Source organism: Lucilia cuprina, chromosome 5 (genome assembly GCF_022045245.1).
Source record: "Lucilia cuprina isolate Lc7/37 chromosome 5, ASM2204524v1, whole genome shotgun sequence".
In the NCBI taxonomy this organism is placed as follows: domain Eukaryota; kingdom Metazoa; phylum Arthropoda; class Insecta; order Diptera; family Calliphoridae; genus Lucilia; species Lucilia cuprina.
The window spans coordinates 7,660,442-7,677,139 of record NC_060953.1 but is presented as its reverse complement, the minus strand read 5'-3'; the positions used below and the strand labels follow the sequence as shown (position 1 = coordinate 7,677,139).

Genomic DNA, 16,698 nt, shown 5'->3' with positions numbered 1-16,698 from the left:
CTAGACTATAGACTAGACTATAGACTAGACTATAGACTAGACTATAGACTAGACAATAGACTAGACTATAGACTAGACTATAGAGTAGACTATAGACTAGACTATAGAGTAGACTACACTAGACTATAGACTAGAACAGCTAAAGACTAGAATCTAAAGTAGACCAAATACCAGGCTATAGACTTGACTATACCTAGACTATAGATTTATAGGTATGAGTTTTCATTAGAGCACCTTTACGTATGATTACTATTTAAACCCTTCTCCATAATATATTTCTCATACGCCTTAGTTTGATATTAACCTTGAAATTTTTGTTTTCATAATTTTCACAAACAAATATTCATATTTTATCAAAACTACATTAAGGTATCCTCTAAAAAACACAAACCATATTTTAAAACAAAAAATAACCTTAAAAATCCACAAAACTAAACTTTGAATGAAAAAGCCTTCAAATATGTCATATACAAAAGTAAAGGAAAAAATGTAAATATATCATGGCTGACAAACAATCAATAGCAAGCAAGTAGTTAAAGTACATAACTATAGACAAGAGATATGTAGTAATACAAATCCTGTTGACATACTGACAACAAAACGTGATAAATGCGTGAAAAATATAAATTAGATTTAAGTAATAGAGTACAACATTTTTAAAGATTTTAAAATATTCTTAAACATTTTGATATTTTCTAGCTGCTTGTGTTTTAAGCTTTCATTTTATTCTATTTATATTTAAATAATTTGCTGATAGTCTCGACTCTCTGTTTAATCAAACCTCCTCCTCTTAAGCTAACTACCAATTTTTTTGTTAAAAATATATCAAAAACATTTTATTTCATAACTGTCTACCCACCATCAAATAGAATATCTATCGATGTCTGTCAATAATTGTCTGTCTACCTTCCACCCTTATAACCAAATTAAACCATTTATGTTTATTTTTGATAAACAGCTCCTTTTCGCCTGCCAATCTTCATCTTTAACATCTTGCATTTCTTTTTTTTTAGAAATCTCTATTTTTAAGAACATTTATTTTTATTAAATTTGTTTTTATATGCCTTATATAAACGTTAGACAGGGTGTAACCGATTCGTCTAACATCAGGTATCAATTCCTTAAAATGATAACTTTTTTCTGTTTTAAACAGTTCTTACATTTTTTTTATAATTTTCTTTGCCTCCATTACAGAATGGTGTCATTGTAGAAATGACATGGCATTCACTTTGATGGGAAAAAATGTAAAAAATAATAGACTGTAATAGCAAAACATATACAAGCTCCTTTACAATTACTTAAACGCACACATATAATTTTTTCTCTTTTAATGATAGAATACTATTGTCAGTTACTTCCGTTTAAAAAGTTAAGAGTTTTATTAAAAAAAGAAAGACTGAACTAAAAACTTGACTAAATTCTAGACTAGACCATAGACTACGCTATGGACTAGATTATAGTCTAGAATATAGACTAGACTATAGACTAGACTATAGCCTAGACTATAGACTAGACTATAGACTAGACTTTAGACTAGACTGTAGACTAGACTATATACTAAACTATAGAATAGACTATAGACTAGACTATAGACAGACTATACTACAGACTATACACTAGACTATAGACAGACTAGACTATAGACTAGATCATGGACAAAACTATTGACTATAGACCAGCTTAAACACAATAGACTATAGTATAGACTAGACCACAGACTAGACTATAGACTACGCTATAGACTAGACTATAGACAAAACTATAATCTAGACTAGACTGTAAACTAGATTTTACCTAGACTAAAGACAAAACTATATACCAGAATATAGACTAGTCTGTAGAAAGACTATAGACAGACTAGACTATAGACAGATCATAGCCAAAACTATAGACCAGACTATAGACTAGACTATAGACTAGACTATAGACTAGACTATAGACTAGACTATGGACTAGACTATAGACTAGACTATGGACTAGACTATAGACTAGACTATAGACTAGACTATAGACTAGACTATAGACTAGACTATAGACTAGACTATAGACTAGACTATAGACTCGACTATAGACTAGACTATAGACTAGACTATAGACTAGACTATAGACTAGACTATAGACTAGACTATAGACTAGACTATAGACTAGACTATAGACTAGACTATAGACTAGACTATAGACTAGACTATAGACTAGACTATAGACTAGACTATAGACTAGACTATAGACTAGACTATAGAATAGACTATAGAATAGACTATAGACTAGACTATAGACTAGACTAGACTATAGACTAGACTATAGACTAAACTATAGACTAGACTATAGACTAGACTATAGACTAGACTATAGACTAGACTATAGACTAGACTATAGACTAGACTATAGACTAGACTATAGACTAGACTATAGACTAGACTATAGACTAGACTGTAGACTACTCTATAGACTAGACTATAGACTAGACTATAGACTAGACTATAGACTAGACTATAGACTAGACTATAGACTACTCTATAGACTAGACTATAGACTAGACTATAGACTAGACTATAGACTAGACTATAGACTAGACTAGACTATAGACTAGACTATAGACTAGACTATAGACTAGACTATAGACTAGACTATAGACTAGACTATAGACTAGACTATAGACTAGACTATAGACTAGACTATAGACTAGACTATAGACTAGACTATAGACTAGACTATAGACAAGACTATAGACTAGACTATAGACTAGACTATAGACTAGACTATAGACTAGACTATAGACTAGACTATGGACTAGACTATAGACTAGACTATAGACTAGACTATAGACTAGACTATAGACTAGACTATGGACTAGACTATGGACTAGACTAGACTATAGACTAGACTATAGACTAGACTATAGACTAGACTATAGACTAGACTATAGACTAGACTATAGACTAGACTATAGACTAGACTATAGGCTAGACTATAGACTAGACTATGGACTAGACTATAGACTAGACTATAGACTAGACTATAGGCTAGGCTATCGATCAGACTATATACTAGACTTTAGACTAGACTATAGATTACACTACAGACTAGACCATAGGCTAGACTATAGACTAGACAATAGACTAGACTATAGGCTAAACTATATACCAGACTGTAGACTGTAATTTAAACATAACTACAGACTAGACTATAGGCTATACTTTTTGTATAGAAATGTCAAGACATGCAGGAAGGGTATAAAAATTTTCATTACTTTGTTCACTTTTGAAAAAGGAACTAAACATACTTATATGTTTGTATAAGTGTATAAATGTGTATGATTTGTTTTTATTTTCCTCTATATCTCTTTGCTTTCTAGTCAATTCGTTTGTATTTGTCATGTCTAATGTTTACAATAAAAAACTTGTCTTATATACTAAATGCATATGCATGCAAATGCTGCTTACACAATTTCAATTCAATACATATGTATGTGTGAACATTTGTTTGTTATCAGTGTGTTGACACCCCAAACACTAGAGTGTTATTTGTTACATTTTTTTATTTCAATACTTTTTTGTTAAGTTTCTTTTTTTTTTTTTTGCTTTACAAATTGTTATTAAATTTTTTATGATTATTTGTTTATAGTTGTTGCTGGCTTGCTGCAACAATAAGGAGACAAGCAAACAAAAACTTAGAAAAAAGGATAATAAAACTAGAATAAAAAATAAATAGTATCCTTGCAATAATAACAGCTGCACCTTTCTTTATCGGTGTGTTCTTGAAATAGACTGCCTAAGCAGTGTAGACAAATATTCTTCAATAGGATTGAACAAAAAACGTTAAATATGTATCATTTTATTTTAAAAAGGGGAAAAGTGCTATTTTTTTTATTAAAAAAGTAGTATTTATTTTTTGTTAAAAAAAATAAAATTTGTCTCTTTAGGCTTTATTCTTGATTATATTAAAAAAACAAAAAATTATATTTTTAAAAAGTAGTATTTTTAGTACTTTTTTAAATTAATGCCAAAAAGTAGTATTTTTTATAAATTTTTTTTATTTGTATAATTTTGTTATTAAATGAAGAAATATTAATTAAAAAAAATAAAAATTTTAAATTTTGAAAAAGTAGTATTTTTCAGTACTTTTTCATTTTTGTTCAAAAATAGAATGTTTGTTTTATTTTGCCTTCATTTTTGATAAAATTAATAAAAATTAAAAAAAAAATTATTTTAAAAAATTAGTATTTTAGTACTTTTTTAAATCAATGCCAAAAAGTAGTATTTTAGGTTATTTTTAAATATTTTTTTTATTAATATCATTTCGTTATCAAGTGACTTAACAAAAATGTTAAAAAACCTAAAATTTTAAATTTTGAAAAAAGTAGTATTTTTAGTAGTTTTTTTATTTTTGTTAAAAAAATATGATTGCCCTATTTTGGCTTCATTTTTGATAATTTAATTAAAAATAACGAAATATTTAATTTTTGAAAAAGTAGTATTTTTAGTACTTTTTACAAAATTAAAAAAAAGTAGTATTTTTTATAAAACTTTAATTTTTTAGTTTTTAATTATAACGCTAAACTTAAAAAAAAAAAACTTTAAAAAAGTATCAAAATATTTAATTTTGAAAAAAGTAGTATTTTTGATACTATTTTATTTTTGTCTCAAATAACTATTTCAGTTCATTTTTCGCCTTCTTGCTAAAAAATATACAAAAAAATTTGTTTAAAAAAGTAGTATATTTAGTACTTATATACTACTTTAAACAAATTGCAAATGTATTGTTTAGTCATTTGTATTGATTTTTACACGCTATAGTTTTGTATCAATATTTAAATAACTTTAAAAATAACAATACAATAACAAAACAATAAATAATTGAAATTAAAACCTTGACATTCATTTCAACTTTATTTTATTATAAAATAATAAAATATTAAAACAGTTAAATGTTCTATTTAAATATTCAAAAGTTGTCGTGTCCTGTTGATTAATTTTAAAACTTGTATTATTTATTATAATACTATAGTTTTGATTTTGTATTGTCAAGTATTATAATATGTGTATTTATTCTGTAAGAGGATTATAAATTGATTTATAAATATTTATGATAAGAGATTATAAATAAATAATAAATATTGTATTAAAAAAATAAATAATAATATAAATATGTCAGAAATATGTATGTTAAACTATTAAGTAGATTTCCATCAACTGCTATAATAAAGATGTGTCAAAACTGTAGTCATTTTCTGGATTCTAGTTTCAGCTACTTCTAGCCTACAGTAGAGACTTTAGGCTAGTCTATAGTAAAGTCTACGTCTAGTCTAAAGTATATTTCAAAGACTAGTCTATAGTCTAGTTTATAGTCAATTGTCCAGTCTATTGAGTAGTCTTTAGCCTAGTCTATAATCTAGTCTATAGTCCAGCTTATAGTCGAGTCTAAAGTCTATTCTATAGTCTAGTCTATAGTCCAGTCTATAGTCTAGTCTATAGTCTAGTCTATAGTCTAGTCTGTAGTGTAGTCTGTAGTGTAGTCTATAGTCTAGTCTATAGTCTAGTCTATAGTCTAGTCTATAGTCTAGTCTATAGTCTAGTCTATAGTCTAGTCTATAGTCTAGTCTATAGTCTAGTCTATAGTCTAGTCTATAGTCTAGTCTATAGTCTAGTCTATAGTCTAGTCTATAGTCTAGTCTATAGTCTAGTCTATAGTCTAGTCTATAGTCTAGTCTATAGTCTAGTCTATAGTCTAGTCTATAGTCTAGTCTATAGTCTAGTCTATAGTCTAGTCTATAGTCTAGTCTATAGTCAAGTCTACAGTCTAGTCTAGTCTATAGTCTAGTCTATACTCTAGTCTAGTCTAGTCTATACTCTAGTCTAGTCTATACTCTAGTCTAGTCTATACTCTAGTCTAGTCTATACTCCAGTCTAGTCTATATTCTAGTCTAGTCTATACTCTAGTCAACACTTTAATCTAGTCTATACTCTAGTCTAGTTTATAGTCTAGTCTATAGTTTAGTTTATAGTCTAGCCTATGGTGTAGTCTATAGTCTAGTCTATAGTCTAGTCTATAGTCTAGTCTATAGTCTAGTATATAGTCTAGTCTATAGTCTAGTCTATAGTCTAGTCTATAGTCTAGTCTATAGTCTAGTCTATAGTCTAGTCTATAGTCTAGTCTATAGTCTAGTCTATAGTCTAGTCTATAGTCTAGTCTATAATCAATCTATTCTAACACTTCATTACTGGAATGTATTTAATTTTTTATTTGCAATCATAAACTTAAAAATGCTTAAGGAAACATTAAATGAAGATAAAAAAGTAATAAACACTAATAATAGTATGAGAAGTGAATAAATAAATAAATTATTCCAGTCTATCAATTATGGGAATTATTTATTTATTATTGCTTTTCTAACACCATCTCTAATGCTAAAGCAATCACAGTTATTTTCCGATAGTTATTGTTGTTTATGAGCGTTTTTGTTGTTGATTATAATGCGAAGGAAACTATGACACAGATGCAAAGATAGATAGAAAGAAAGAAAAAATGTTTTTGAAATATTTTTACTTTTTTTCCTTTCAGTGTCTTTAATAATAATTTCAATTTTAAGGGATATTTATTGCTTTAAATAATTTGTAATCTCAACAAGTCATAGAACTTTATGTTCTTATTTTTATCACTTTGGTTTGGTCGGTCGGTCGTCGGTGTTCTTTAGTAAATTATTATAAACATTTTATGACATGAAGTCGTCTTTATATTATGTTTTTTTAATATATTTTTTTTTGTTGATTTTGCTGTTTATTCTTAAGATACTTAAGTCTATGATTATTGAAATGATAGAAAAGAAAGTTATAAATTATTTATGATTAATATGAACAAAAAAACTGTAGGGAGACGTATGAGTAATTTGAATTTCAAAGCTGTAATAAAACTAATAATAATCATACGTCTGATGAACATATTGTGTGAGCAAAATGTTGTTTACTTTTTGAAATTTTGTTTTCATAAAAGGGCAACAACTGTAACTTTTTTTATGAAATGTAAAAAAGTACTGAAAATACTACTTTTTAAAAAAATCTATTTTTTGTTAAATTTTAAAATATTTTGTCAATTTTATAGAAATTGTAGATTTTTAAAAGTTTTAAAAAAAAGTAGCAAAACTACTACTTTTTAAAAAAATGTAATTTTAATAAAAATTTTGCAAATTTCTTGTAAATTTAGTAAAAAAGTAATGAAAATTTTGATATACTAACAAAATTACTACTTTTTGCAAAATTTAAAAAAGGTAGTAAAAATACTACTTTTTCTTAAATTATATATTTTTGTAATTTTTGCTATTTTTAATTAATGCCTGTTTAACAAACTAATAAAAATAACACATTTTGGTGTTTTATAAAATAGTACTAAAAATACTACTATTTTGAATATCTCTTTTTTTGACTATTTTTGAAAGTTTTTCTTAGTTTTATTTAAAATAAATGTAATAAAAATAGTGGGTAAAGTACAAAAGTACAAATCTAAGAAAAAGCACTAAAAATACTACTTTTTAAAAAACAAGAATTTTTGACATTTTTTTTATGTTTTCTCATAAATAATAAAAAAATAATTAAATTTTTGTATTTTTTAAACAAATTCAAAAAAAGTGCTAAAAAATACTACTTTTTTTAAAAACAAGGTTTTTTGATTTTTTTTCCTTTATTTTCACATAATTTTACTTAAATTAAGTATAAATAGTACAAATTTGTGCATTTTAAACAAATTCAGAAAAAGGTACTAAAAATACTACTTTTTTAAAAACAAGAAAATTTAAATTTTTATCACATTTTCTCATAATTCTTCGCAAAATTGTGTAAATAATAGAAAATGAATAGAAATTTGTACTTTTTAACAAATTTAAAAAAAAGTGCTAAAAATACTACTTTTTTCAAAAGATATATTTTATGCAGAATTTATCAATTTAAGCTAGATTACTTATAAAAAAGTTTTTGTTAACACTTTTTGTAAAAAAGTACTTTTTTTAAGATACTACAAAAAAGTACCAAAATACTACTTTTTTAAAAAAGTTAATTTTTAGCAGAATTTATCAATTTAAGCTTAATTACTTATAAAAAAGTTTTTGTTAACACTTTTTGTACAAAAAGTACATTTTTTAAAGAAACTACAAACAGGTACCAAAAATACTACTTTTTTTAAAAGGATATTTTAAGTCGAAAATCTCAAATAAAGCTAAAATACTTATGAAAAAAAGCATTAAAAGTACACTTTTTGTAAAATGTAGTTTTTTGTAATAAAAGTACCTTTTTGTAAAAAGTACTTTTTCTGGAAAACTATTATTATCGTTTAAAGTAAGTTAAAACCCTTGTTTTCATATCCTTAACCACACATTTATCCTTAATTGTTTTTTCAACATTAACTTTTCTATGTTTCTCTCAGAAAACCACAAACATTCTCTTTCAGTGTATTTAGGCAAAAAAAGTAAAGCCCAACCAATATGTTTCCTTTCTTGTGGCATTTTTATGTCCTTTTTTTCTTTGCTTTTGTTGTTCTATGAACATTCATATTTTCTTGCTAACAAAATCATTGTTAGATGACATTGTTAATTGAGGGTGTCAGGGCAAAGTGTACAAAAAAAGAGAAACACATACAAACCCAACACAAACACCAACACTAAACATACTTTTACACTTAAGAAAAGCGCAGGAGGTCATGACATAGAAATGTTTATTATTAAGGTTTTTGCAGATTTTTTTTTTTTTGCTTATTGTACTTTAGGGGCGACTTAAAGTCCTTTGGCGTGGCTTCTCAGCAACAGGTTCTATTTTTTGCTTTTGTTTATTATTATTTTTTTGGTATTTTAATCTAAAAGGACCTCTTTATAGAAAACAACAACAATCCACTACTAGGCAGATTTAAGATTCAATTTGTGTGTAAATATAAAAAGAAAAAAATATAAATATTTTTTAACTAAAAAGTTGTTGACAGCACGCACCATAATACTCTATAGCCAAGTCTAAGGCTAAATGTTGTTATACTGTCACAAGAAATCTGATACATTTTCCTTCTAAGGATACCCATAACTACACACACACACTCGCACACATTTTCTTTGTCAATATTTATTTGGCCTCATTTAAGATGATAGAATTATAAATAGTCCAAGAAGAAGAACAAGAAGTAGACAATATGATCTCATTTTATTCTACTCTAAAGAGGTTGTGAAGAAAATGAGGTTTTAGATTAATAATGGGAAATTTTAATTGACTATAAAAGTGAACATATGGCAGGGATAATAAATATATAATAAAGACAGAGATTTAGTTTACATTTCAAATGATTAAAACATGCTTGAGAGCAGAAGGTTCGAAAGAACTGCAGTTTTATTCTAGTTAAATTGTAATTAAGTTCTAGTTTAAATTAGTTGAGTTCTCGTTGAGTACTTTTAAAGTTGTAGTGTATTACTAGTAGAGTTTTAATAAAGTTTTGAATATGTTCTAGTTGAGTTCCTGTTCTATTCTAGTTCTAGTTCAAATCTCTTCTAGCTCTAGTTCTTTTTTAGTTTCGTTCTAATTCTGTTCTAGATCTTTTTAAATTCTGTTATAGATCTCCTCTGGTTGTGTTCTAGTTGTGTTCCAGTTGTGTTCTAGTTCTGTTCTAGTTCTGTTCTAGTTCTGTTCTAGTTCTGTTCTAGTTCTGTTCTAGTTCTGTTCTAGTTCTGTTCTAGTTCTGTTCTAGTTCTGTTCTAGTTCTGTTCTAATTCTGTTCTAGTTCTTTTCTAATTCTATTCTAGTTCTTTTCTATTTCTGTTCTAGTTTTGTTCTAGTTCTGTTCTAGTTCTATTCTATCTTGTTCTACTTCTGTTCTAGTTTACTTAAGTTGACCACTGTTCTTTTGCTAATAGACGTCCATTAATAACCTGTACTTTATGTATGAGTGTTTTCCTTTAGAGAGCGAGTATGTGGATGTCTGTACACATACAACATTCAAACATATACTTACCAGGAATACAGCAAATAATGGTAATGGCGCCAATTCTTCACCCGTAATTGCTGCTATCGTTCCCAATGAAAATGTTGTTACAATAGCAAAAGCCAAAGCAGCCACCGGTGAATTCAATACAGCTGGAAACTGTAGGGCTGTGAGTATACTAGCCGATATTAATGTAGCCAATGCCAGTAATAGTGTTTGTAATAATTGCTATAATTGAGAAGAAGAAGAGAATAATAAACAACAAACTGACATTAGCACAAGGAGCGACAAAATAAATTGCATATTTATAGGAGGAGTATACTATACAAGGGCATATCAGTGAAGTAGACGTCAAAGTCAGTGTATAGGAAACTAATAATTTGCTATTTTTCATTTGGGAATTAAAAGTCAGTGGTTTTAAAGAGGGAGAATTGTTATATAAAAAGATGGATAAGTTTAATATGGGAATTTATGAATTTTTAATGCAATTTAATATTTCTGATTTAAGTTTAGTTCTAGTACATTTTCTCTTTCCTATAAATACACATTCGCAAATAATCGATTATTCTTTAACACTTTCTTCACTTCAACTACCCTTTCTATTGTCTTAAGGATAATAAAAACTTGTTGAAAAGTTTTGTTTTAAGTCATTATTGTCCTTGTGCTTGGCAAAGAGCTTTACTCACCTGTTGGTAAATGACACCTATAATAATGGAAACCACACATGCTGCCAATGATATTAGTAGACCAGAGCGGAACAATGATTTACGCAAACGTTGTCGATATCTTGTATACAGGTCATCTAAGTGAATGTCCTCCGCTAAAATGAAAAAATGTTTAATAACAATGAACAAAACAAAAAAAATTAAATATTCTTTTTGTTCAAAAAAGTTTCATTTACGATTCTTGTAACGTTACGTACAAGTTTTTTCATTGTTCTTGTTGTTAAATTGAAAAACATAAAAATCGAAATGAAATAAATAATGAAGAAAAAAAGTTTTAATATGCTGGCTGGCCATAAAACTTTTTCTCTATGTCTTTAAATGATCTGGTCTTGTTGGTTTGATTTCTGTTGGTCGTTTGGCCTGACCAGACAAATGGTTGCAAGGTGGTTTAGCAGACTAAGTTGATACTTTTGTTTGTAGGCGTTAAGACATGATAAAACCTCATAATTGTTAAAAGCAAGTTTTGTGTTAAACTTTTGATGTTCTTTTTGGTGTTGTGCATTTTGTATTTTGAATAAGAATTAATACAGAACTTGAATAGGACTAGAACAGAACTAGAACAGAACTGGAACAGAACGAGAACAAAACTAGAACAGAACTAGAACTGAACTAGAACAAAACTAGAACAGAACTAGAACAGAACAGAACTAGAATAGAACTAGAACCGAACTAGAACAGAACTAGAACAGAACTTGAACAGAACTAGAACAGAACTAGAACAGAACTAGAACAGAACTAGAACAGAACTAGAACAGAACTAGAACAGAACTAGAACAGAACTAGAACAGAACTAGAACAGAACTAGAACAGAACAGAACTGGAACAGAACTAGAAAAGAACTAGAACTGAACTAGAACTGAACTAGAACAGAACTAGAACAGAACTAGAACAGAACTAGAACAGAACTAGAACAGAACTAGAACAGTACTAGAACAGAACTAGAAGAGAACTAGAAGAGAACTGGAACAGAACTAGAACAGAACTAGAACAGAACTAGAACAGAACTAGAACAGAACTAGAACAGAACTAGAACAGAACTAGAACAGAACTAGAACAGAACTAGAACAGAACTAGAACAGAACTAGAACAGAACTAGAACAGAACTAGAACAGAACTAGAACAGAACTAGAACAGAACTAGAACAGAACTAGAACAGAACTAGAACAGAACTAGAGCAGAACTAGAACAGAACTAGAAATGAAATAGAACTGAACTAGAACACATCTAGAACAGAACTAGAACAGAAGTTGAATAGAACTAGAACAGAACTAGAACAGAACTAGAATAGAACTAGAACATAACTAGAACAAAATTTTAAAAGAACTAGAACAGAACTAGAACAAAAATAGAAAACAATTTCCCATTCATTAACTCACCTGTGCAATTTGATCAAAACGTCCGAAAAGATCATTCAAAGTCTTAACCAAATCACTGGCGGTCAGTTGCTCAGACAACGGTGTAAAATTGACAATATCTGCATATAAAATAGAAACATTGTTATGCCTTTGGACATGCAATTCATGGAAACGTGTGGCCGATGAATTTGTTTGACCACCAGCCCGTTGGCAAGCATCGGCCATTTTTAACATTATGCTACGTTTAACCTAAAAAGAAAATAGACAAACAGTAGTAGTAGGAGGATAGTAGCAACAACAGCTAGAATAAAATGAAAATATTAAACAGCAACAACAACAATAACAATAATCCCAGTCCCATACATATGTACAACTTAAACGTTTCCAAAAAAAAATATGGATAAATTGAAATAATAAACAAGTATGAATGGGATTTGTTGCTACTTTTGTGGCTGCTGGTGGCAAGTGCCACATGACAATGTTTCCTTTTTTTTAATAAACACATTAGTTATACTGACCTCAGCTGCAATGTAAGCCGGTATTACACTTAGCAATAATTGTTCCTGTTGTTCACGTTCACATTCCAATTTTACACGTTGTTCGATGCCAGTGCGTGTACCATCTACGGTACGAGTGTGGGCAGCATCTGACATTATACGATAATATAAACCGGATACGGATGCACTAGCCAACATAATAATTTCGCCAAATAGCTAAAGAAAATTGCGAAAATTTAGCAGCATTTATAAAAAAATTTAAAAAATTATTCCGGAGGAATACATTTTAGTAATTGTATATTAAATCTAAAGCATAGCAATATCAGGAATTTAAAAATTAGAAATTTCCTAGCATTTATTTAACAAACTCTTGATCCACCTTGATTTACCTAAAACTTAAACTTGTTTTATTTAAAGTAATATAAAATCTCTTTCATCCCTTGATTAATAAACAAGACCTTGATTAACAACATATATATTAACAATTGCCATTCAATTCAGTTTTATTAATATTCAAAAAATATTTTTATTATTAATAATCCTTTAGAAATTTAAAATCAACCAACCAGTAACAATGAATGACCCTGTCGAATGGTTTATTAAAAAAAATAGTTTATTTAAATTTTCATGCCTTGTTAAACTAGTGGCGTTTGTTTGATTTGTCTAACAAAAAAAAATATATTAATAATAAATTGTTGTACAATATTAATAAACTAAATGCAAAAAAATAACCACGAATAAAAGCTCTAGGGCCTTTCGTATTCAGTTATATTCTAGTTCTGTTCTAGTTCTGTTCTAGTTCTGTTCTAGTTCTGTTCTAGTTCTGTTCTAGTTCTGTTCTAGTTCTGTTCTAGTTCTGTTCTAGTTCTGTTCTAGTTCTGTTCTAGTTCTAGTTCTGTTCTAGTTCTGTTCTAGTTCTGTTCTAGTTCTGTTCTAGTTCTGTTCTAGTTCTGTTCTAGTTCTGTTCTAGTTCTGTTCTAGTTCTGTTCTAGTTCTGTTCTAGTTCTGTTCTAGTTCTGTTCTAGTTCTGTTCTAGTTCAGTTCTAGTTCAGTTCTAGTTCTGTTCTAGTTCTGTTCTAGTTCTGTTCTAGTTCTGTTCTAGTTCTGTTCTACTTCTGTTCTAGTTCTGTTCTAGTTCTGTTCTAGTTCTGTTCTAGTTCTGTTCTAGTTCTGTTCTAGTTCTGTTCTAGTTCTGTTCTAGTTTAGTTCTAGTTCAGTTCAAATTCAGTTCTAGTTCAGTTCTAGTTCTGTTTTAGTTCTGTTCTAGTTCTGTTCTAGTTCTGTTCTAGTTCTGTTCTAGTTCTGTTCTAGTTCTGTTCTAGTTCTGTTCTAGTTCTGTTCTAGTTCTGTTCTAGTTCTGTTCTAGTTCTGTTCTAGTTCTGTTCTAGTTCTGTTCTAGTTCTGTTCTAGTTCTGTTCTGGTTCTGTTCTTGTTCTGTTCTAGTTCTGTTCTAGTTCTGTTCTAGTTCAGTTCTAGTTCTGTTCTAGTTTTGTTCTAGTTCTGTTCTAGTTCTGTTCTATTCTGTTCTAGTTCTGTTCTAGTTCTGTTCTAGTTTTGTTCTTGTTCTGTTCTAGTTCTGTTGTAGTTCTGTTGTAGTTCTGTTCTAGTTCTGTACTAGTTCTTTTCTAGTTCAATTCTAGTTGTGTTCTTCTTCAGTTTTATTTTTGTTCTAGTTATTTCTTGTTCTTTTCTATTTACTGCAATAACTCTTTGTTGTCTACCTTTATCGTTTATCCTTAATTTTATTTTTCTTTTGACATTGACCTTTGTCATACATTTTAAAATAGAATTTTCGTTTTCCACACTGACACATAAAAACACTTTAAATGCATTTCTAGTTATATGCACACGTTGTTTTTGTTTTGTATTCGTAAAAAAAAGAACAAAATGTTTTCTAGGACTAACAAAACACTTGTAGTATTTATTTTATTTAAAATACACATAGACATTTTTTATAATGACTTTTGAAATATGTAGTGATTTTAGCACTTCCTCTTTCTCTCTCTCTCTTTTGTTCTATGTTTTTCATTTTATACATGACTATGAAGAGTATTTGCAAATGTTTTATTTAAAATAAAGTCCAATTAAAATAAAAAACTTAAATGACAAACAAATGTGAATCGACAATGTGCAGTAAGGTCCTTGGACTTGTAGTGTTGGTGTTAGTATAAGTATTTTAATATATTCATGTAGTTGTTGTATTTGTTTGTACTTACCACAGGTAAATTAGGTGCATAGTCAGGACTTTCGCCAATGCGATAGACAATATGTATTGCTGTCATGAATAGAGCTAAAACCACCGACACTGGCCATGATATGGGTAACATTGTGTGAATACCCTAGAGTTGTTGTAGGGGGGTGGGGGTAGGAGAAAAAATAAAACATTTTTTATTTAAATTGTTAAACAAAGTTAAATAATTAAAATTGTGTTTAACACAGACACTCTCATACTAGGTTACACTCCAAAAAAAATTATATATTTATGAGTGTATTTGTGCATAAATTTCTATAGCATTACAGGACATTTTCAATATCCAGCTGTTGCTATTTAAGGTAAAATTCAATTACTGTACAGCTAAGGCTGAAATTGTTCTTTGTTGTTTTATAACGTTTAAATTTTAATTTTAGATTTAATAGAGAATATTTTCAAAAAAAATCTATTTTTTTCCTTCATTACTAAATTAACTATCTTACTTAAACTATTAAAATAGCAACCATTAAGTTTTGTTTTTTTCCTTCAAAACCTTGAAATGTACATTTTATTTAAGTGTTTTTTAATGGCAAATGTAAATAAGCTAAAACAAACTGCTCTTTTTACTGCTAAATAAAATAAATTACATTAAAAATCTAGAGAAAATATCCCTTAAACAACAGCTGACTGAAGCTTCACAACACAAAAAAAAAAAAATCCAAAAAACTAACCATCAACATTAACACAACAAACACATCAAGAATCTCATTAACTTTAAAAGCCAATATTTTGAACAAAAATATTGGCTACTTAAATACGAAATATGTACATGGAACAACACTTCAACTAGGATATTAAGTGGTTCAGGAAGTGCATACACATACCGTCCGTCATTTGGTAACCATAGACCAGTATATAAATAAATTTATATTCCAAAACACTTTACAATACATAAATATAAACACGCAGACATTTTCACATACATACATATGTATATTACGTAAATATATGTTAGCTGTATCCCTTCATATCCTGTGTACATACATCCGTTTGTTTAGTAACAAAAATACTCATATATACACTATTATATATAAACAAACATGTAGTTTGTCTAAGTGTGATTTGATTTGTAGAATAAGACAGTGGGCTAGTTGTGTTCTAGTTCTGTTTAAGTTCTATTCTCGTTGTGTTCTAGTTCTGTTTAAGTTCTATTCTCGTTCTGTTCTAGTTCTGTTCTAGTTCTGGTCTAGTTCTGTTCTGGTTCTGTTCTCGTTCTGTTCTAGTTATGTTCTAGTTCTGTTCTAGTTCTGTTCTAGTTCTGTTCTAGTTCTGTTCTAGTTCTGTTCTAGTTCTGTTCTAGTTCTGTTCTAATTCTGTTCTAGTTCTGTTCTAGTTCTGTTCTAGTTCTGTTCTAGTTCTGTTCTAGTTCTGTTCTAGTTCTAATTCTGTTCTAGTTCTTTTCAAGTTCTTTTCAAGTTCTGTTCACGTTCTGTTCTATTTCTATTCTAGTTGTTTTAGTACTGTTCTAGTCCTGTTCTAGTTTTGATGTAGATCTTTTCGACTACTGTTCTAGTTTTGTTATTTTGCCTAAATTATATAATCTTATTTGACACAAACTCGTACGTATTTTGCCTTGTTTAAACCATCTTTATAAATCACCTGGTCTAGACTTTTATATAGTAATAGATTTTCTCATTATCATTAACAAAAAAAGCCAGTTTTTCTAAAAGATTAAATCAAATTCTTTGATCTAGTTGATATTAATTTTACGCTTTAGCATCGTTTTATATGTTGAATTAATGAAACCACAAATCCCCTTATCATTGAAAAAAAATAAACATACCAAACAAATAAAATTCAATGAATTGGAATCAATACAAAAACTTTGGACAATTTTTTATTCTTCTCCCAATTGTTGCTCATCTAAAGCTGTCGAACAAATAAATAAAATTGTTGTTTTTTTTGTTGTTTAAATATTTTTGTTT

At 28.4% G+C, this 16,698-nt stretch overlaps 1 protein-coding gene across 1 annotated transcript in view; it reads right to left on the bottom strand.

Moving 5' to 3' along the window:
* The window catches only part of LOC111686779 (adenylate cyclase type 2-like), a 22,049-nt gene extending 7,193 nt beyond the window's left edge, over nt 1–14,856 (bottom strand). The window contains exons 1-6 of the mRNA XM_046951403.1: nt 14,739–14,856; nt 12,544–12,738; nt 12,047–12,274; nt 10,868–10,883; nt 10,632–10,765; nt 9,955–10,173 (exon numbers count right to left, since the gene is read on the bottom strand). Coding sequence (XP_046807359.1) covers nt 9,955–10,173; nt 10,632–10,765; nt 10,868–10,883; nt 12,047–12,274; nt 12,544–12,738; nt 14,739–14,849 — 903 coding nt within the window. The 5' untranslated portion in view covers nt 14,850–14,856. The remainder of the gene's footprint in view (nt 1–9,954; nt 10,174–10,631; nt 10,766–10,867; nt 10,884–12,046; nt 12,275–12,543; nt 12,739–14,738) is intronic.
* Between the last annotated feature and the right edge of the window lie 1,842 nt (nt 14,857–16,698).